Raw genomic sequence first — 23,425 nt, 5'->3', positions numbered from 1 at the left:
TTCGCGTCGGATTTGTTGCATTATTCCACCGGTTATGTTATAAAACAATTGGTTCATGCTTTATGCTATGCACTATCGAATTATGGAGCACTTCGTAAGCTTGGAGAACACTTCGAGGGATCTGAGTTTTCGGTGTCTGAGTTTTCGTGACACCCAGCGAGCTTGCCATGAATTCGAATAGTTGCCTCTAACATAAAATAAAACACTCGCGATATGTGAGCATGACTCAGCCAGTCCAGCTTTGCATCCCAAGCAATGGGCTGACAAAATAGTCCCATCGTTTTCGGAAATGACCCAAATGTTCTCTAAAGGATCATTCATGTGCTGTGAATGCCAAACTCGTGCTCTCACGACATACTTGCCGGCGATTACTTTGCCTACAACTGAGGTTACAAATCCCGACACCATTTGATTAAACGCCTCTAGACTCTTGAACGCCTTGAACTGCTTCTTGGTGTAGAAGCTGGTCTCAAGAACGAGGTAACTCAGCAAGTCCGACACTTCTACAGGAGGCAAGCATTTTGGACTGAACTTCTCGGCTGGTATGCTTGCAGGGTCAACCCCGATGTACCCCTAAATTCAACGCGAAATTGCTGCAGAATAAATTTAATATTCAAAAATTAATAGAGATATTCCAAGCGCGCATAATTGAATTCCTTTACAGAACGCCTCCCAAAACAATAACGAAAAGTGAAAAGAAGAATGAGAGGATAGTAAAAAGTCCTTAACCCTTTGAGCACCAAGAGTGATCAGCATCTAATTTCTCCCTACAACATCACCTCTGAAGCAAACATTAAGGTCAGGAGAATAAAGGAAATGATCACCAACTAAAGAAGCTGTATCGAGAACAGTATGGAGAATATGCATACTGACATTAGAGTGTACAAGGTTAAATTTTTGAGTTGTTTGTTGATTTTTTTCGTTCAAAACTAATTCTGAAAGTGTGCAGGAGTGAATGATGAACCGGAAACCTCCATCATAGCTGTGCGGCACGATTGGACGGTTTCATTCGTCTTTGAGATCCACGATAAAAGAAAATCTATAAAACAGAGAAAATAAAATTCATATTAACAGAAAGGACTAACTATTGTAACTGTCGTTCGCCTTAAATCGTGTTTACACAGCGGATAGATTAGGGACGAAGTTTACGCCTAACGGAAAATATAATTTTTCTTTTGCACTCTGCGTGTTCAGCCCATCAATAGAGTGTAAGGATGTTTTGAGTTTTATTACGGAATCAGAGCAGAAGCTTCGCTTCATTATAACTTTCCAAACCTCTTCAAGGCACAGCTCCGAGGGCATACTGTGGAGCCTTACAAAAGATCTTCGAGTCAAAACAAAAGAATTGAAGAAATGTGGAAGTAAAATCCTGATATCTATCCAAATTTTCCGCCCAAAACTTTATGGGGCCCAGTTATTTATGTGCCTCAGTGGCCAATCAAAACTGATGGGGGTCAGTATATAAGGCAGATTTTAAAATTATCAGCCCGCAATTGTTCAAAGAACAGTTCAGTTACTGAAGGAAGCGCTGATAGAATAAGGTTTAATTATCCAATGGATACATAATGGTGATACATTAAAGTGCTACTGAAACGTAATTTTCATATCCGAAATTTTTGCAACATAATAGAGTTTGAACGTTATTTGCAAACGCTGTGTACTTTTTTTGGGCCAACGCGTACCGGAAAGTACATTTTTAAGCATTCGAAGTTGACCGGCTGAGATCAAAATTGGCGGCCATCTTGGCGCGGCCAAAACAGCCCTGTGACGTCACTGGTTGTGTACTTCTGTGAAAGAAGGGTAAAAGCATGGAGTGTGGCTTGCATGTTGGGAGGCCGAAAAAGAGGACTTCGGGCAAAATGCCATCCTCGTCTTTTTCATCGGCGGCCACATCGGGATCTTGGCTATCTGCGAGAAGTTCGCCTGGATAGGGAGCAGAATTCCCGACTGATACCGAGAACGAATCTCTACCAGTCTATTTAGTTAATCGGCACCTGACGAGATCCACAAGATTTGGATCGAAACCGCGGTCTTGCCTGATCATCTACAGAAAATGTCGAAAGACATTATAACGGCAAATGGGCTACTAAACGCCCCGGGCCAAAGCAATGCCATTCAGAGAATGAAGAAAACATGGAAGCCTCATACGACACCACCACTGAAGATGATCTACTCGGCAAGTCTGAGGATAACGAACAAATCCCTCTGTACCAAATGCCTAGCAGAACATGCCCAGAATCCCTAAAATATAGGGCGAGGGCCAAAATAAGAGCAGATGAGGATTTAAAAAATGAGATAAAGCAAATCCTTAACAACGCGGAGCAAGAAACAGTAAAGGCGATCATGTGCTTCTATGAACGTGAAATCGGTCGTTTTAATACCGAAATAAAGAAAAGAAAACGAGCCAAAACGGCTGGAACACTGAACACTAAGAACTGTAGTACGATCGAATCAGCGCGCGTGGCGCAAGCTGAAAGCAATCAAGACAACTTAACGATCGAGACAGTAAAAAAAATAGCTGTACATCTACAAAGGCGAACGATTCGAAAAAGACGCAATCCCTGATGTGCGTACTCAGTGCCACACATAAAGCAAATTCTCATGAAAAACTGGCATTTAATAGAAACACAACCACTACTGAGCGAACTATACAAAAATCCGCCGCTCGTATCTTACAAAAGAGGGCGGTCGCTCAAAGACATACTCGTGAGGGCTAAACTTTGAATAGGCTACTCTAAACACACGCTTGGGAATCGTGTAGGCCTGTCAACCCCATTTACGCCACCATCTTCCTCTTCGCTACTGGAGACAACTTCGCTTCGTTCAGAAGAAGATTCACTTGGCAAAACTTCAATGTCTTCCATCTCCTTCGCCCCCGAATACAAACAAACAGTGAGTGAAATAAACCACGCTATCGGAGTGAACACAACCAGTGACGTCATCAATCCATTTCGCTCGGTACCAGGACCCGGACATGGTTTTGTGTAAAATTTTTTATTTGAACGGTCAAAAAAGATATCTTTCGCTTCTTTTTGGCCGAAGCAAATTATCTCATGATGATCAGCATATTCAAAAGTACAGGTTAGAGCAAATATTTGAGATACGAAAATTTCGTTTCAGTAGCACTTTAAGACTTCTCAGTGCCATTTCGTGTTATTTATATCGAGACAACATGATTTGTTGAAGATTACAAATTTCACTCAGATTGCATGGAGAAAGAATCCCGAAGACCACCGAGGACCTAGTGTGAGGATTACAATTTGTCAACTGTTTTTATTTTGCCTCTTTGTCGATAAAGTTTCAACTTTTTCAGAATCAGTACAAGAAAATTATTATGGCCTCCCCTTTTAGCCAAAACTTCAAATAAGCGACCAGGCGCTTTTTCGAGGAAATACGATATGACCTACGCATTGTTAATTTTCATTATGGCTGGACTGGGCATATGTTTTTTATTATGCACACAGTGTCTTAATCTAGGATAAGTGAATTATCTTTTATATTTATATTTACTATCTTTTTCCAAATGAGTTTCGCAAATAACGCGCGAGACGAGTACAAATATCACGCGATATTTTTACCTTTCAAATTTGCTAACAAAGACTGGTAACCAGTCTGTTTGAATATATAGTCTCGAAACATGGCGGACGTCCGAGTTGGCTGCGGTTGATCGATAGACTTGTTTGACGATTTCTAAGCAAAGGATTCTTGTCAAGGTAAAGTAATTCATGTACCATATAATTTTTACCTTGATTCCTGTTACTACCAGCGAGGGAATTGTGACTTTGAAGCTAAATTGTTGGAACTTGTGGCTTATATTAGTTCTTCGGTCAGCACTTCCTGTTTGATGGATACTTTTGGTATTTTCGAAACCACCTTTTGATTAGTGCGCATATTTATACTTGATATCGCTATATTTGGCAGTTTTTGTCTGTTAATTCACTTATTCATTATCATTTTGTTGAATTTGACTGGATTCGTTCGGTTATTAGCAATGAACTAAGTGTTTTCACAGCCAAATATTAAACCTCGGTTGAGCCATCGTGCTTCGGTCAGCCCTTCCTGTTTGTTGCTTCTGCCACCACTTTCTGTATGATGGAGATATGTTGGTATTTTGCGAATTGTTGCCCATATCACTATATGCAGCAGTTTTTGATGTTGAATCACTTATTCGTTATCATTTTTCCGAATTTTGCTGAATTTTCTCTCGGCTGCTAGCCATGGAATTATGTGTTTCAACTGATTCATGCATGGCTAACTGCTCTCGTCAGCACTTTCTGCATCATTGGTTATTGGAGGCTTTTGCGAATCTTTAATCTTTTTTCAGTGTTGAGATAAACACTCAATGTCTGTCCACTAATGGCAGTATTTGAAGGTACTCACTTATTTTGTCGAATCTGGCCAGATTCGTTCGGGAAGTGAGGAAAATTTCAGAAATTATCTGCTCTGTTGATTGTAACTTGGAAAAACATGCACAGCTGACTACAAGTCATATGTCCGATACACTGAAAAACTGAACTCCAATGCATGAAGCCAAAACATGGAACATATTTGTTGTGAATCGACAAATAATGCAGAACTTTACAGTTTTATAATTTCCTGTCAGATTAAAACAGTAAAAGCATTGTGTTAAAGTGTATTAATTATATCTTCCTTTGATAGTCTCTGAAGTTGATTTGGATTCTGTAACTAGTAGTGTCGTAATTTGTTTTTCAAAAGCCGTATCCTTAAAACTTGCTCGCTCTAGCCTGGTTCAAGTGGATATACAGTCATGTAGCTGGAAAATTATGAGCATGTAAAATATAGATCTTTGTTACGTCCGAGTTGCATGTCAGTGCATTCACATCACTCATACAATGTCTTAACTACATAGATGTTTCACACTAACTGACAGGGTGTAGATGATTTGTTGTCCTCCTTTCTTTCCACTCATGAGAGACAATGAAAGAAGTATTGATTTAAATTAAATGGTGTGTGAAATGTGTTTAAAAATCCTCAGAATAAAAAAAGTCGGCATGAGTAGTAAAGTTTTGAATCGTGGCCTGTTAAGCTTATTTAAATTGTTTTTAGCCTTTTCTTTCGCGTTTGCCCAAAATGCAGCTAATCCAGATGGATCAATTCTGAACTTGAATTTCACGTGTAGGTCAAAATAAAACTTCAATTTTTTTTAAAAATTGAGATCAGATTCCTCTATGGGAAACAACTTTAATTGATTTTGACTTCTGTCTTTCATCTCTAGTTGGGAAATAGAACGTGGAGATTAAAAACCACCATACCATTCTCTGAAGCTTAAGTACTGACTAAATTGATTGGAATTTCCAAATTCTCCTGCTTCAAAAAGAGGATTTTATTTTCTTTGTTCAATTGCCTAAGCTGTTGGTGGCTTGTGTTCTGTGCTGTGCTCATGACCTAGTAAATATACATCTAAATCATTTTCTATCAAACACCTTCTGGAAAAGCAGGATAGAAAAGTATTTCGTAAGGTATCTGGCATAGATCAACACCCTCTAAGAGGACTATTACCCAAGAAGAAAGTATCGACTTACAATTTAAGGCTCGAACAAGTCAGTATCTGAAAGTTAATACAGATAGGTTCAAGAACTCTTTCATTAATCGCTTAATTTTTAAATACAATTTAGCTATGTGAGCTTATAATTTAGATATATATACTTTTTACTCAAATATTGTAATATATTAAGATATGTATTTTTTATCTTGTGAGGAAATAAAGACCACTACTAAAGACTATTACTAGTTACTTGTGTTTTGTCACTTGTAACTCTTCTCCATTTTTAAAACTCAATGTTGTTGAGTGTATTGAATTTATATTTTTTTCTCAGTTAGGTATATACATACTTTGAGCGTGTGAGTTTAACTTTTGGAGTGTGTGTGACAATTTTTAAGTGAGGTGGGGTTGGATTCCCCAGCGAAGTTGGTGACTGGTGTCTCTCGTTTGTTACGGTCCCAACCCCACTGGGTGTCCGGTCTTTTCGTCCGAGAGTCTTTTCGTCCAAGTCTTTTCGTCCAAAAGTATTTTCGTCCAAGTCTTTTCATCCAAAAGTATTTTCACCTAAGTCTGTTTGTTTACTTGTGAAGTCTTTTCTCCAAGCAAATAAATAACTTTTAGAAGGCTAGATAAGGCTATAGAAAGAACTTGTTGGGAGCCGCCGCCATTTTGGTACCAGCAGCACATACACCTTTTATTCACCAATCGTCATTAACGAATTCAATGTCATGAATTCTATGATAAATATGCAGAGAATGAACAAGGTTGTAACACAATATACTTTATTAAATAGTGGCAAAAGTAAAGACTTGCTTGCCGTTTAATTATTTCATGCGAAAGAAATGGGAATATTTAAGGCTTGTTGTTAAGCGTCTATTGAGTGTAAAAGGGCAACGAAGTGTAACATCACTACGTGAATGGCTCGCAACAAGTTCTTTCTATAGCCTTATCTAGTCTTCTAAAAGTTATTTATTTGCTTCAAGAAAAGACTTAGCAAGTAAACAAACAGACTTAGTGAAAATACTTTTTGGACAAAGACTTGGACAGAAAGACTTTTGGATGAAAAGACTTGGACGAAAAGACCATTAAATTCTTCTGTTTGTTGGGGACTTTTTGGTATTTTCAAAACCACCTGTTAATTGTTGCTCATGGTTCTACTTGATATCTCTATATTCAGCAGTTTTTTTTTTATGTTGATTCAGTTATTCTCTATCATTCTGTTTAAATTGACTGGATTGGTTCAGTTACTAGCAATGAAACGTGTTTTCAATGCCAAATAATATTGTTAAACCTCGATTGCGCCTTACTGCTTCAATCGGCACTTTCTGCATGATGGAGATATGTTGGTCTGTTGCGAATTGGTAGTTATGTTTGATATCACTATGTGTACCAGTTTTTGATGTTATTGAATGTTATCATTTTTCTGAATTTTGCTGAATTTCCTCTCCGCTGTTAGCCATGAAATTATTTTGTGTCTTAACTTATGATTCATTGTTACAGTAGTCAGCACTTTCTGTATGGCGGTTGGAGACTTCTGCGAATTTTTAAATAATGTACTTATTGGTGCTGAGATCAACACTTCATGTCTGTTCGCTAGGCAGTATTTGAAATTAACTCACTCAGCTGCAGATTAGTTTATATTTTGTGGAATCTGGCCAGATTTACCAGGAAAGTGTAGAAAATCTCAGAGATATCTACTCTGTTGCTTATAACTCGTGATGGAAAAACATATTCTGAATGGAATCCCAGAAATAGCAGCCAAGTTTTTGAAGGGCTTTTCACAATAATTAATCAGAAACAATATCCAAAACTCTTTCACATTCACACAAAACTCAAGATATATTTACTTTTTCTAGTCTTGACAAGTCTTCCGCATCAAAAGATGACTTAAAATAACGTCTCATTTTATTTGGTTAAGAACTATTAGTGGTCTGGTTAATGACTCTTATTGATCCATATCAGCCCTTGATTACCAGGTCATGCTTAAAAAAGAATTCATTCACTTGGATGGGAAAAGATCTTATTAGCCTCAATCACGAATTTAAAAAATGTCAAATCACAATTCATGAGAAAAAAATCATCCAATTATGCTTCATGCAAAAAGTATAGGGGAGCCTCCCTTGCGATTAAAACAGTAAAGCATTGAGTTGAAGTGCGTTACCTTCCTTTGATAAGACTTGAAGTTAATTTGGGTTCTCTTTCTAGTACTGTGACAATTTTTTTGTTTCAAAAGCCAAATTAAACCTTGAGTAGTTTAGTCCTAATCTAGCAGCACTTCTTGTTTTAATGGGAGACATTCATATTTCTGAACCATTTGTTGAATGACGCTCAGTTTTTTTTTATATCTTAGTTAATGTTCACGGATTTTTTACTTTGATTCATTGTTTATCTACCTTAATTGTTGTTTTATTTGATTGGCCAGGTTCAAGTGGATAGCCAGAAAATTATAGAGAGTTAAATATTCATTTGATCTTTGTCATGTAGCTCTAGCGGAGCTGACAAAAGCATTTCAGTGCATTCGCATCACTGATTAGTGATACAATTTCTGAACTACAGTGGAACCTCAATTTAATGAAGTGCCAAGGGACTGGGCCATGAAATTGGCTCATTTTATTGAGGGTTCTTTATGTCAAAAACCTTGATTTAACAAATTTGGGGAAAAACGACCAAAATGTTCATTATAATAGCAAGGTATGGTTAATGTAGTTATTGTTATTGCTGTAGTTAATTTTTTTCTTTGTGTGTGGCATGACATCATGCTTAAATTGTCTATACGAAGCTTAGAGTCCTCTACAGTAATGAAGAACTGGTCTGTACATAGCTACAGCACTGGAAACTAAACAGCTCAACAAAGTTTAAACAATTGCAAGGGGCTTGTCAAATAATGAAAATATTAATGAATAGCGCAACCAAACAGAAAACTTAATAAGAAGGAAACCACTTTACTTTTAATTACTACTAAAATGCCATTCAAGATGCCCATGCAGTTAAGAATTATTCCAATTAAAGTTGCCTCATTTTTTGTCATTCTTTACTAATTACTTAGCTAAAATTGATAATCAAGATGCTTAATCAAAAATTGCTTTTAATTGCCTCATATTTTTGTCTTTCATTAAAATGCATCTTCCATTCCAAAGAAGGATCAAGTGCAGAAATTTTCTTCCTTTTATGCCTGCATGACTGGTCAAATGTGATAATCAACATGAACAGTGTGTTTAAGCAACCAAACATTACTGTATATAGTACTGCACTGTTGGTCTGTTTCAAATTTGTCTTTTGTCTCATGTTGACATTTGTTCATTATAATATCGGGGTATATGTATACATAATTTGGGCTTTTGGATTGTGTTCATCATAACAAGGATTTCATTCTATTCAGGCCTGTTCTATTGAGGTTCTGTTGCATACATTTTACTGTAACTTTAGCCAGGCTCAGTAGAGGTTCATGAAATAGAGGTTCTACTTTACATACGGTTTCATAATTAGTAACTTTGTCTTTGTGATTTGTTTTCCTCCTTTTTTGGCACTTGAATGGGACAATGAAACAATGATGTGTGAAGTGAAATAAATCCTCAGAATGAAAAATGCCAAAGGTTTGAATCCTGTTAAAGCTTATTATTTTTGTTTTCAACCTTTTCTTTTGCTTTTGTTTAAGTTGCAGCTAACCTGGGATGATAAATTCTCAACTTTAATTTCCCGCACAGGTCAAAATAAAAGTTGAGATTTCTTCAAAAACTGTGATCAGATTCCTCTACAGTAATGAAGAACCCACTAAAATTTGTCTTGCTTCCAACATGTGACTTGATTGCTTAGTGAGTAGTGACCCCCAACTAGTATCTGTGAGGTGTGACCTCAAATCTTGTTGACGCTAGAATTTTTTAGACTTCTTTTTAACAATTGCTTAATTTGCTTGAACTTTGTTCAGTAATGTATATTTCCTCATTTCTATCATTATGGGACTGAAATCCAGTCAGCAGCAATTAAAATACAACATGACTCAGACATCTTCTCATGTTGCAAACCATCAATCTCAACTTGTGTGCATGGGTACATAGTAACTTTTCCTATTGGTGAGGACTGTCATTGACACATGAATAAAGGTCATCATCATCATCATCACTGCAAGGGGTGATATGATGGAGATGACCTCATTACTTCTTTCTTTTGGACAAGGTTGTTCAAGTTTTTTTTAAGCGTTTAATTAAATAATAGACACTCTCAAAAAAGAAACAACAACTTTGAGTTTAAATTTACAAGACATGTTTCGACATTCTCATGTCATCTTCAGTTGCAAATGAGCATTTAACTGTTGTACATTTGAATTTGCAATGCTCATTTGCAACTGAAGATGACATGAGAATGTCGAAACATGTCTTGTAAATTTAAACTCAAAGTTGTTGTTTCTTTTTTGAGAGTTATTGTCACTCTGCTGTCTTTACGTCCTTTTGATAATAAACACTGTATTAAAGAAGTTCTTACTAGAAAGAAAGTGGCCTGAAAGAACCAAAGACTTCAGTATAAACTTGTTGGTTTTGAAGTTGAACTCGTTAAAAACTTTTAGAGGAAACTTAATTAAAGCACTCGTGTATGGGTCTGACCATACAGTGCAGGTGACACACCCCCATATCTTGTCTGAGGTCCTCTAACGACCATCAGCTGAGGGATGCTGCAAGGTGTCTTGTCATCATCAAACAGTGCAGACACGCTGGTTGAATGATGAATTATATTTTCAAATTTTAGATTTCAAATCGTAATAACTTTGTCACAGTAACATTTTTATTAACCCTGTAACTTCCCAGATCTGACTGTTAATTCTCAACTCTAGCTGCTTTTACACATATTCTTGTAGACTAGTTATGACAATTTGTTGTTAGATCAAGATAACAACTATCTGATAAGTTTGAGTATTCTCATTACCTATTTTGCAGGGTAATATATGGATATTGTGGGGAGAAGTTACTTGTTAATCACTTCTGGGAGTTAAAGGTGAAGCTGCCTGTAATAACTATAAACATTTCCTTACAGGAGACATCATCTGCATGGCTTGTGCCACTCTACCAAATCCATCTAATGAAGGAACCTCTAATTTCGTCCGCCTTTGTCGCCTTCTTGTAGATGTTGGATCATGTGTGTTAAGGGAGATCTTTGACAGGAAATGTCCTCCGGGAAACCTCCACACAGTTCTAGCTCATCCTCAAAACAAAGAAAAATTACGATCACTGAGAAAAAAGAGAGTCCTGGGTCCCACCCAGTGGTTCACACTGTATCCTGCTTGCCAATCTCTAGTTTCCTCAAGGGAATTAAAAATCTCCCTACTACTTCTCCTGTGGAGGAATATCTTTGGTTTGACTTTCCCTACCGGTAGCAGGGATGAGCTTCCTCGTGTCACAGACACCTCTCCAGAAGCTGACATCACTCGAATCAAAGTCTTAAGAGACAGAGTTTACAGTCATGCTGCCAGTGGTTCAATTGATGATTCAACTTTCAGTTCTTACTGGAATGACATCAAAGACATCTTTTTGCGCATTGGAGGGACCCACTACCAGTATTACATTAATGATATTGCACTTGACAGCGTGGATGCCGATCTTGAAGAATACTATAAAGAGCTTCTGAGTAAGTGGTTGAGGGATGAAGACTGCATTGCAGATGAATCAAATGAAGAAACAATCATTAAAAAGGCCAGGAAGGAAGGGGATATGGAGGATTCCATCGATGTTTCTGAACAAAATTTATGGAAGAGAGGTGTGTGTAATTTTAGTTGATACTAAGATTTAAACTTATTATGTTGTGTCATTGAGGTTAGATGTACTGGATCATTAGATGAAAAGAAGTTCCTGCAAATTATTTACTTATGTTAACCTTTTAATGCCCTGCAAGATCAAATTGTTTCTCCTCACTGATACATGTACACATTTTCTTGCAACTTAGCTAGGAGAATTTGGTGTTAGATCAAGAAAATAACTTCTACCTGATAAGTTTGGATATTCTAAGTACCTGTTTCTTGGATAACATAATGGATTTTATAGGGAGAAGTTACATGTTAATCACTTCTGGGAGTTAAAGTGGTTAAGGTCTCAGTTGCACAAAAATACAGTTTTGAGTCAAAACTTGGCCGAGATGTCAGCTGTGTCCATTATTGGATTTTTTCCTTCATCTTTGTTACATTATTTTTTTCCATTTGGATGAGCCAGGAAATTTGTCTTTGTCACCTAGGACCTAGTTAAGCCAGCTTGCTACAAGATTCTTGAAGATCAGTGGCAGCTGAAGCACTAATAGGAAAGTAATATGTTTGACTCCTACTGGGAGCACTCAGAGTTCTTTTACTTTAAGTATCCCTGTGTCATTCATGAATGCATCATCTTTCACTGATAAATTGTTGTTGTTAAAAAACAAAACAAATCTCTGTTTTTCAGAGACAGAAATAAAGCTAACTAAAAATGGATCTGCACAGACCAGCAATACCAGCCCACCAGAGCTCAGTGTGAAACTTCCAAAGATGAGTGATCTTCCAAAAATCTCTTATTCCTGGAAAATTGTTGAACTCCCTGTTGATATTCTGTTATTAACAGTGGAGGACTGTGAGTTCTTAAGCTGCTTTGCCTACCTGAAGGAACCCTTTAAGAGTTACCACATCAGTATTGGCTATGTGTACTTTGGCTGCATGGGTGATGATCAAGGAAAGAAAATGAAAATTGCCCTAATGAGGTGCTCCAAAGGTCCTGAAGTTCCTGGGGGCTCTTTGTCTGTGTCAAAAGATGCCATCTTACTCTTGAGACCCAAGGCTATTATTTCTGTTGGTGCTTGCAGTGGTTTGAACAACAGAGAGGTCAAGTTAGGAGATGTGGTTGTTTCAGCAAAGCTGATAACAGCTGCACACAAAACTCCCCCCAGCAGAGATATTGGTAACCTGATCAAACATGTGGCTGATGGGTGGAATGCACCTTTACAAAATGCTGATGAATATAATGCCAAAGTGCACTGTGATGGAGTGTTTCTGAGTATCTCAGAGGCAAACAAGGACATGATTGGCCAACATCCTGAAGCAATTGCAGTTGAAATGGAAGGTGGAGGTGAGAATCATGTTAATTATGATGATTTATGAGTCAAAGATACAGTATTTGCACATGTAGCAAGTGTTTTTAGAAAAGCTGTGCTAGAATTGTCCCAGCTGGCTCAAGAAACTTTACAGGAATTGTATATGCAAATTTGATTTTGTTTTAGGTTAGGGTTTGGTAGGAAGATGTTTTTGTAAGGGTGAAGGTGACAAGTTAATTAATTTAAAATTGATTTTGCCCCTTCAGGATGTCATGAATTGTCAAAGTTGTGTCTTCTAAAAATGTAGAAAGTATCTTGCTGAATTGTTTGAGGCCTGGGGAGTAGAATCACAGTCCTTAATAACCCTTTAACTCCTCAGACTGACCAAAACAGAATTTCTCCTTCCAATATCAATATGATATCAAGCAGACAAGTAATAAGAATAGAACAAATATCAAGAAAGGGATTATTAGTGGATCCAAAACCCAATTCTCCCAACCAACATTATAGCATAATTAGATCTAGGGAGGGAATGAGTTATCTCTAATTGATAACATTTTGTCTCTTTGAGAAATGTAAACTGAAAATTAATTTTACAGTCTTGGTGTACAAGTTTTCTTGTAAACATTGGTTGCACATGTAGGGACTTACACTAACCTCTTTCTGTGATGTGGATGTTTACCAGAAGCTAGAATGTGAATCTGTGTGAACTTCAATTGAACAATAATTATCACAAGGATGCAAAGAAATAAGCGTATATGGTTAAGAGACAAGTCAGTGTTAAGAGACATTCATGAATTTTTTTTTTTTTCAGGAGTGTTTGCAGCAGCCCATGATTTTAAGACAGAATGGGTGGTAGTCAAGGGCATCAAAGACTTTGCAAATGAAAGGCAGTCTTCAAGTGAGAAATGGAAACAGATTGCTTGTGTGATGGCGGCATCTGTTGTGGCCAACATTTTGAGTGATCCAGTCATATTCCAAGATTGGCCTCACTATAATGCAGGTATTTCTGTCTCAATTTTTTTTTTTAAGGGATAGATGTGATTTATATCTAAGTTCCCACAACATAAACTTGTATGGATTGCAATCAGAATGAGTCATTCAGTATCAGTTTACAAAATAGGAAATCAATCAAGTCACACTAATTTTGATTCCCATGTAAGTTGAACATGGTTTATTTAAACCTTTACACCCTGATATCCGTTTTCATATTTCCCATACTTTTCTCTATACATTTACTTCCATTCAACAATCAAAGCTTCCTAGTTTGGCAATAATTTCCTCTATTCCCGTCATCTTTATGAATGATTCAGCAGTATTACTGTAATGAAAAAATAGATGCAGGCCACTCAAAGGATTTAAATGGTTACTGTAAGTGTTAGGGAGAAACTTTTGGTTACATTGAGGGATGTAACAATGGATAACAGTTCATTCTGTGAGTGAGGAGAAAACCTGTATTCTGTAGTTAGCTTGGTTTATATAACGTAGCTCCATTTTCTGCCTTTAAAAGCACACACAACCCACAATTCCTCTATTCGCTCCGACGAAGGGCTAACGCTTGAAATGTCAGCTTTTGTAATCGTTACGGTGGCCAATTTACCATTTCAACTTTGTTGATATATCCAAATCATTTGGTTTATATAACAGCCAAAATACGGAGAATTGACAGAGGCTAATGACATCTGCAAAAGAGATTTGATTACTGATTTGAAATATATTCCAGGGCCAATTTGCAGCACATCAAATTGTTTTCACACGTTTTACTCCCCTGATCTCATTAGAAATTCTCCCTACCATCTGCCATTAATTCTTATGATGTTCCTTTAAATAAATTGGTATGAGATCAATTTTGAATCCCTTATTGATATTTATTTTCGTTCTCATCACTTGTCTGGTTGATACTGTATTGATATTGTAAGAAGAAATTCGGTCTTGGTCACTCATGAAATTTTTTAAAGGATTAAACTAATAAAGAAGACTTATTGAGTGAAATGTGTACAACTGTATTTTGATGTTGGAAAGTTTTTGGAATGAGAAGGAAAGTGATGGATGCCAGCTCACATATTTATGTTTTTTTTTTTACCTTTTTCTTGGAACCTGAAATTGATATCACGTTGGTTTGAGACCATTTTAAGTGAATGTCGTAAGAACAAATTGGTTTAACATTTTCACTCCTATGATTTCGTTGGTAATTATTGTCTTCACTGTCTGCCACATAATTCTTATGATGTTACTTTGAAAAACTTTGTGTTGGGTCAACCAACAATCCCCTTGTTGATATATTTCTTAATTCTCATCACTTGTCTGCTTGATGTTGTATTGATATTGTAAGGAGAAATTCTGTCTTGGTCACTCATCAGAGTTAAAGGGTTAAACTGACAACATTGTTTTTGTTTCTTTAATAATTTAGGTGCCAATGAATTACCTGCTCAAGGTAAGTTGCACATGTTCTCATGATTGAAATACTTGTAGCCTTAGTGATGTTTATTGCTCACTACATACAGTAGTTATATAATGATTAGTGAATCATAGAATGCGTCAGACTTTTAGAATTGCTTCCTTCCTACTGTCTCAGACTTTAATTAATTTGTAGATTAGGCTTAGCAGCCCTTTCCATTGAACAGACTTCATTTCATCACATTTTGCCACTTTGAAAGGTTTGCACAAACTAGTACGTAATTTTTCACTGCCTGCTTTCCTTGGTGATGTTAAGGTGGCTGAACACAGTTTTCGCGGGCGCTTTTGCTGATGCAATTGACCGCATGCCCAAGGATTGTGAAAAACAAACATGCCGTCAATGGAGCGTTCATTTTATTTACTCAACACGTACCTAAACCATCTGTGCTATTTTCTGTACTTGTACTTGCTTTACTATACTTGTACATTTCAGTACCAATCATTATACTTGTTGTCTTACTTTGAAGTAACATGTTGAGTTTAGATATAACTTTGTGAACTTTATGTCATGATTTAATATTTTGGGATAGATGTTTATTGAGTACATTTTTTCCAACTTTGTACCTTTTCAGTGAATTCGGAAGGGGGGGTAAGAATTACTTCTCCGTCTTTGCTGCCCCACCCCCCTCTCTCCTCTACTTAAAAGAAAATTAGGAAAATGCCAAAAGTCAGAAAAGTAATTGAAAAAAAAAAAAAAAACTAAAAAACCCACTTGTTTATTTAAGGGGGGGGGGGGTGTGTGTTGCTAGGGAATTTAAATTAATTACACACAGCGATTAATCTAGTTACAATAAGTATTTCACTTTCATCAGAGACAAAACTCAAAAGAATTATTATTTTGAACAGGTTTACCTGAGAAACCCACCATCCCAAATGTAGAAAGTAAAGTTGACAAAGATTTCACTGTGACCTGGTTAGAAGTAGAGGCTAATAGCAGTAATTGCAGCATTAAATACCGTCTAGAATGGACGAAACAACCCATGACTCAATCCACAGAACTGGTTCAACGGGGAAACATTGTGGAAACTCACTACGAGATAACTGGTCTCGAGTATGACGCAGAGTACGAAGTGAAGCTGTTTGCTGTCAACAAACAAGGGGACAGTGAGCCAGATGTCAGAACATTTAAGACAAAGAGTGGTATGTACTGTACCTTATTTTTGAGTAGAATAGTTGCAAATAAAAAAAATGAAAAAATATATAAAGAGTTGGGTCCTAAATCCAGGGTAGCACTGCTTTTCGTAAAACAAAGAATCGAGAAACTTTGTGAAAATAGGTTTAATACTCCTACCGCAGCACTTGTAAAAGAAAAGACAATGATTTCCCAAACTTTTTCGAACACGCTTGAGGCCCATATTGTGAACTTGAAGTCATGAATTAATATTCTGGCTTATATGTTTACTGTAAATATTTTTTCAACTATGTACCACCTGATTGTAGACCAAATCTATACCAAACGTTTTCTGAACTTATAGGCTACCTGCAAGTCACATTAGTTGATCTCCCCTGAAAATTCTACAACCCTATCGTTAGTTCCACATGCATAGTTCCTCCTCTGCCAACTATGCCCATGATATCCATTTTTAGCACTCCTTCAACATTCCTCAAGGTAATGTCTCCTGCTTAGTTTCCCTGGGAATCCATACAAATTACTTCTCGATCTTTTCAACTCCACCTCCACTCTCCTCGTACTTAAAAAAAAAAAAAACAGCAGGTTGCAAGGTTTCAGAGAAGTAATTAAAAAAACTAAAACATCCTCTGGTCTATTCAAAGTGGGGGAGGCCTCTCTCGCTAAGGAATTCGAATTCATTAAGCACATCACTGAATGTAGCAACGCTCCGCCTTGGAACGGTTGTTAACCACATTTTTCACCTCGACTGTACTCCCAAACTAGATGAGAACGGAACCAACTGTCAAAGCATCTGTTTCAACATCTGTCGTTTGATGATGTAAATATTTCTTTAAGAGCCCGGGACTATTCAGGCAAATAGGTTAGCTTAACGGGGGCAAACGAAAGACTAATTTGTCCACAATTTTGTCTTCAATTGCAGATTTAGACTTTCTCATGAAGTTAGGTAAACTTGAAAACTTCAAAAATGGTTTTAAAGTATTCAAATTCAAAAATCTTCTCTTAACTCCACCTCGGCGGCCTTCTTGATCTCCAAAGTAGCGGTGAAGTCGGAACGCTGTTTTAATTACAAATTGGTGTTTTAAGGACATCCATTACCTAAATGTTCCGAATTGGTCACGAATCAGAAAAAGAAATCTGCTTAAGTGTAAACCAGATGTGAGATATCGTGCACTTGAGAGATCCTTACTGACTTATATTTAAACTCAATGGAGTCCTTCCTACCAGAGATTAAGAATTAGAAAAATCTGGTTTTTCAAAATTGACGGAAATATCTATTTCTGAAATTAGTTACGAGGGTTCTTAAGTGTGATGGAGTTTGAGAAATGTAGATTTTTCCATCTTTCATGGCTGTAAGTGACTTAACAAGACCGGTCAAGCGTCCTTAATGATACGTCACGCAACCCTTGTCAAGTTATTCTGACTACATTCCACTCCCCTCTAAAGGATAAATTTTTCATGAAATCCATTGTTTTTGTTTCAAACCTTATCAAGCGAAAGGGGGAGGGAGAGATTTGTTAACAATTAGTACGAATTGCAACCTACCATTAATTCTCGTGCGATTTTATTGGATACCGAAGTTATCAGGCAATAACTTCCGTCTGCAACGATATTTGTCCTCTGATTGTTTCCGTCAGAAAGAAACAAAGCTAGCGAAAAAAAAAGCCCGCTCTAAAGTTTTCTCTTATCGTCTCTATTTCCTTTTTTTCACACACAACAAAAACAAAGTCGTTTTGTTGAGTCCAGTGATAGTGGTATTAAAAAGCTGGTCGCATATACCCATCCGCCGTCAGATCAACCCTGGCTTTTTAAAGAGCGGTTTTCGCGCAATATGAAAATTAAGAGTTACAAAATAAATAAACTCTTTTCTGGTTTGTTGACTAATAATGTTCGTGGCTCGGAGACTGTCCTAATGATGTTACATTTTCCCTCGAAACTTCGCTTCTAGGCCTTGTAAGATAGACTGAGGGCAAAGTTACCAAATGCCGATTGGCTGAGACAGAAGGCATTTTTAAATTAATTTTGGTAGTTGCCCCAGGCAAGTACCAAAATTTAGAAAACGTTAAAATAGGTTACTTTTGCCTTAAACTTTTGATATCATTGCTGGCAAATGTTTTTCAACATGGTTGCTTTCCTTTGTTTGACGTTGTACAAAAAAAAAAACTAAGTGAAAACTAAAATGGCTTTCCACGAACGTGCGTAACAGCGTGCGGTATTGATCTTCTTATTAGATTTCTGAAAGCACGCGTGAAATTAATCCTTAATTTTGCTCGGCTCTATGCAATGAACCCTCCAAATATTCCCTTTTCACAGTCTCGCAGTAGTGGACATTGTCAGCTGATATACCAGCCGCCCGAAAGGATTTGTTTACCTAATATACTTGATTTTTAAGGGAGGAATAACGCTTTAACGAAACAACCTTTCTATCCTTTGGACAAGGATCGATTTCTCAACTGATAAACACAATAGTCACTTTTCAAGCACACAGCTTTGTGTTAATGTCCCTGTGCTGAATTCGCTAGAAAGTATTTAAACTGCATTTACTCGTGGTCACATGATAAGATATTTTCCTTCCCCATTTGTCTAGCCGTAAGTCCCTACACAACAGCTTTAAAAGTTCAACCCTGTGGAGTAAGAATTAAGGTACACAAACTGCTCTCCTCGCGTTCTTCTTATTTATTAAATATTTTCCCCTTCTTCTCCTTCAGCCATCACTGCCTACACTACAGCTTTAAAGACTTCCATTACAGACCAAACGGAGTTCCAACCCAAACTGCTAGCCTCTCACATCATTTCCAACATGAAAACGGATGAAATATTCACTAATCTTCTCATACAACATGGAAGAAAAGGCCCCACCAGGAATGACGAGACATTTTCAAGGAGTGAAGAGACATATTCAAGGAGTGAAGAACTTGAGTATTTCGGAAAAGTCAGCGGTACTCCAGTGAAGCACTGTGATGAAATATTTCTTGGCACGAGTAATGATCAGAAGGATCCTAATTCTATTCTTGTCGTTGGGAAAGCAGGGATTGGAAAATCTCTATTTTGCGAAAAGGTGATTCGCGATTGGGCCAACAACAAATTATTCCAAGCAAGAGAAAACACTAAAATCCCAAATTTTAAATTTGCGTATTTGCTTACTTTTCGTCAATTGAATTTGCTTGAAGAAGAGCCTGTGACCTTGCGAGAAATCTTAAACTGTTCTTCAATATTACATGACCTTACATTTGAATATATTTTAAACCATCCCGAAGAAGTTTTGATTATCCTTGACGGCTATGATGAGTATTCCCATCAAGATTACATCACTGGAAACTCGGGGAAAAATTATCAGAATGACGCTAGATGTAAAATGCCGGTGGCCGCATTATGTTCAAAACTCATCAAGGGAGAGATACTGAAAGGTTCTGTCGTTGTTGTAACGTCGCGGCCTGATGAATCGGATAAGCTGGGAGGAATCCGTTTTAAACGGTACGTAGAAATTGTGGGATTTTCTTCACAACAGGTTAAAGAATACATTGAAAAGTACTTCAGTGAAAACGAAAATATGAAGAGCGCTGTGCTTGAACATGTCATGAAGAATGAGAACCTAGTCAGTTTTGCTCATATTCCCATGCTCTGTTATCTGTTGTGCTTCGAGATGGAGTATATTCTAAACGAAACAAGAAATCCTCGTGACCTTCCTGTCTCAACAACCGAGATTTTCACAAAACTTATTGATATTTTTGAACTTAAGCACTGCTCTGAGTCAGAATACAGACACAAAGAAATTCCTAACAAATTCAAGCCTCCTCCGGTCATTAAAACCACATTAGAGAAATTATCAAAACTTGCGGCAAAACTTCTGCTTCAAAGGAAGCCAACTTTTGATGAAAGCGAGATAGAAGGCGGTTTTGAGTTGGAAGAAGTCAACAAACTGAAAGGTAGCGGTCTTCTTCACTGTGGTCAGCCTTACAGGACTGGTTCGATCAGAACCACGAAACAATTTAGCTTCACACATCTCACTGTCCAAGAATTCTTAGCCGCCCATTGGTTTGTACAGGAAAATTGTATTCCAGTCAAGAAATGCTCTGAAATGGTTTTCCAATTCATGGCTGGCATTTTGCCAAGTGAGGGAAAAGAGGAACTGATGGAAAAGTTGTTGACCAGTAGTCAAGTTTCAGGGAATGATACTAGATTTCTCAGAGCAAAGTGTCTGAGTGAGTATCAAGACAAAGAATTCGCTAAAACGTTTATCAGGAATCATCCGCAAGGGTTCAGTAGTTCAGACGGCGTCATGCATTTTAATGGTTTATCAGATATAGACAGCATTGCATTATCATTTGTATTGGACATTATCAGTGAACTAAATAAAGAGGAAGCTGGAGAGGCACAACACAAATGTTCTGATAAGTTCGTCCCAGTTAAGGATTTGAGACTTTTTAATTCCCACCTAACAATGTCTGGAATGCAACGAGTCTGTAATTCACTGATCAATGAACACTCTCTTGTGTCTCAATTGATTATAGGAGGATTATTCCAAAGAAAAATCACTGATACTGCTGTTGCCAGTCTATGTGAAGCTTTACAGCATCCAAGCTGTAAGGTAACCACACTATATCTGTGTGATAGTGAGATCACTGATACCGGTTTTACCAGTCTATGTGAAGCTTTACAGCATCCAAGCTGTAAGCTAACCACACTATATCTGTGTCATATTCTGATCACTGATACCGGTGTTGCCAGTCTATGTGAAGCTTTACAGCATCCAAGCTGTAAGCTAACCACACTAAATCTGAGTGATAGTGAGATCACTGATACCGGTTTTACCAGTCTATGTGAAGCTTTACAGCATCCAAGCTGTAAGCTAACCACACTAAATCTGTTGGGTAATAAGATCACTGATACCGGTGTTGCCAGTCTATGTGAAGCTTTACAGCATCCAAGCTGTAAGCTAACCACACTAAATCTGTTGGGTAATAAGATCACTAATACCGGTGTTGCCAGTCTATGTGAAGCTTTACAGCATCCAAGCTGTAAGCTAACCACACTAAATCTGAAAAATATTGATATCACTGATACCGGTGTTACCAGTCTATGTGAAGCTTTACAGCATCCAAGCTGTAAGCTAACCACACTAAATCTGAGTAATAATGATATCACTGATACCGGTGTTGCCAGTCTATGTGAAGCGTTACAGCATCCAAGCTGTAAGCTAACCAGACTAGATATTCGGAGTATATTTATTATAAGTGAGTCAAAAAAAAAAACTGTTCAAGCCATAGTGGAGAAATACAGACCAGGTTTTGAACTTACAATTTAGAAATATAGCTATTTAAAGCACTTTCTGGAAAAGTGCGAAGCAGCGTCAAACTAATCTACATCATTAGCTTACAAGAGATCTCGCCAATTTATTTTAATGATCTTAATTTTAAGCTAAATCTTAAAAAAGGAACAGTTACGAAATGGTTGGAAACAAAATATTTTGAATCATTACTGATCATAGTAGAACTTTATGGTAAAAGGCTGTCGTGAAAGCAGCTTGAAGCCTGAAAACGTTACTAGTTTTTGTGGACTTGATAGTTTATTATTATAGGTACTCTAAATAACTTTTGTAGATCTTTTTTTCTGGGTCAACGAGAGTTACAAAGTACTTGAACTGTTATAGCTCAATGTGAGTGAAATAAAACGATTGTTGTAAATAAAATCGCATTGAATAAAGAATTTGTTGATAGGTTGCTCGCTGGGAATATATTGCTTCCAATACGTTTGGTTTGTGGGTTTAATTGCCTGAACCTTTTTACTCTCAAGATCTGTTTGTAAATTCTCCCCTCTAGTTGACACATATTTCCTATTTAATTAGTTACGAGAATTTGGTGTTAGATTTGTAGTACTAAGTGTTAAATTCTCATTACCTGTTTGCTAGATAATATATGGATATCACAGGGAGAAGTTACATGTTAATCACTTCTGGCATTTTCTGAAGAAAGGCTTGTTTTCTTGCACTTACTCGATTTCGAACTCATTCTTGAGCCATTCTTGAACCGAGTCAATTATTGCAAAGATAGGTTGCGGGATTAAATTTTTTATTCCGTGAACCAAGCCAATTTATCGTACAGGTTTATGCCTTCAGTAGTTTTTCGTTTTGGCATGCACCGTTACATGAAGTAAAACCGAAGGAGAGTGCAGATCACGGTTAAGTTGTTGAAGTGAGCGCTAACAGGAAGTTTTAATTATTTGATACAAAAATCGCTCTCTAGGCCATGGTGACACAGACTTCAGATTCCACGTTGCCCTGTTTATGCTACGTAATAGATTGCAGATTACGTCAAAATGTGGAAAGGAAATAAAGTTAGCACACGAGGCTAAGTCGAGTGTGTCACTAGCGGATGTGAGAACCGCGTTCCAAAGGCCTTTGCCCTTAGTTCTCACCTTAAGCTCCACCCTGTAAATAATGGCGTAAGAGTGGCCTAATGTAATTATTCTCACTTTCAATTCAATCCCGATTGATCCTTTCCATGTTTTCTTTTCTCGTCGGCACGTTCTTTTCCTTTCTTGTTTTTCCATGGGACATTAAACCCTCAGGTCAGTATTTTAGGAAAAGCCGTCAGTGATTAGGAAAAAAGAGAAATTCTTCAAAACTGAATGAAACAAGAAAGAGGGGCAAAATGTGATGGCGAGCAATGACTGTTGTCAGTATTTATGTGAGAGGCTTAAGATAAGACAAAATACATATATCTTATTAACATTTATTATATATCTTATATACATATATCTTATTAACCAAGCGCGAGGGCTGTACTGGGAGAATATCGGCCCGAGGTTATATTATTTTCTTTTCTGGCGGCGTGTGGTGGGAGAGAGGGGGTATTTCTGTCAGGTAACGCTTGCCTGTTCAAGCGTCTGTGCAACTGAAACACGGATCAACTACAAACTACCTGTTCACCTCATTTTCACGTGTCGGGAGGCTTTGAAGAACGAGGCATAACACAATATCCAGCAAAATCAGCATCCAATTAAAACATGTGGTCATCTGTGTTATGGTGTAACTGTAATCACAAATTCATCAGAGGAGAGATGAAAGAGAGATTATGTAAAAGCTTAAAGTGAAACGCTCGAGACAGCGCTTCCTTCATGACATATTATTCAATCTTAATTTTACGTTCCCGCGCCCGAAAGGTCATGTTTGGAAACTCTTAACAGTGGCGAATTTGCATTATTAAATCAGTTGATAAAAGCAAATTTCTTTAAAATTGCCCTCTTTTTTCATTGTCGTGGTTGAATTGTCCACAAACAACTTGATCAGTGTACCTTAA

General features: G+C 37.3%; 2 protein-coding genes across 2 annotated transcripts in view; both read left to right on the top strand.

Annotated features, from left to right (window-relative positions):
- The window catches only part of LOC148726432 (elongation factor G, mitochondrial-like), an 89,518-nt gene that overhangs the window by 38,672 nt on the left and 27,421 nt on the right, over positions 1-23,425 (top strand). The window lies entirely within an intron of this gene.
- Positions 3,582-21,816, top strand: LOC111319064 (uncharacterized). The gene is made up of 7 exons (XM_088727332.1): positions 3,582-3,713; positions 10,529-11,248; positions 11,920-12,576; positions 13,356-13,544; positions 14,952-14,975; positions 15,845-16,138; positions 18,836-21,816. Exons 2-7 carry the CDS (start codon positions 10,543-10,545, stop codon positions 21,430-21,432), a joined length of 4,467 nt encoding a protein of 1,488 aa, XP_088583458.1. The 5' UTR covers positions 3,582-3,713; positions 10,529-10,542; the 3' UTR covers positions 21,433-21,816.

Source organism: Stylophora pistillata, chromosome 7 (genome assembly GCF_964205215.1).
Source record: "Stylophora pistillata chromosome 7, jaStyPist1.2, whole genome shotgun sequence".
In the NCBI taxonomy this organism is placed as follows: Eukaryota; Metazoa; Cnidaria; class Anthozoa; order Scleractinia; family Pocilloporidae; genus Stylophora; species Stylophora pistillata.
The sequence above is the reverse complement of the archived record's forward strand: the minus strand, read 5'-3'. Positions and strand labels throughout refer to the sequence as shown.

Coding starts and splice junctions, on each gene's coding strand:
- LOC111319064 (XM_088727332.1), top strand. CDS start 10,543: ATGGCTTGTGCCACTCTACCAAATCCATCTAATGAAGGAACCTCTAAT. Junction 13,545..14,951: donor TTGGCCTCACTATAATGCAG/GTATTTCTGTCT, acceptor TTAATAATTTAG/GTGCCAATGAATTACCTGCT. Junction 14,976..15,844: donor CAATGAATTACCTGCTCAAG/GTAAGTTGCACA, acceptor TATTTTGAACAG/GTTTACCTGAGAAACCCACC.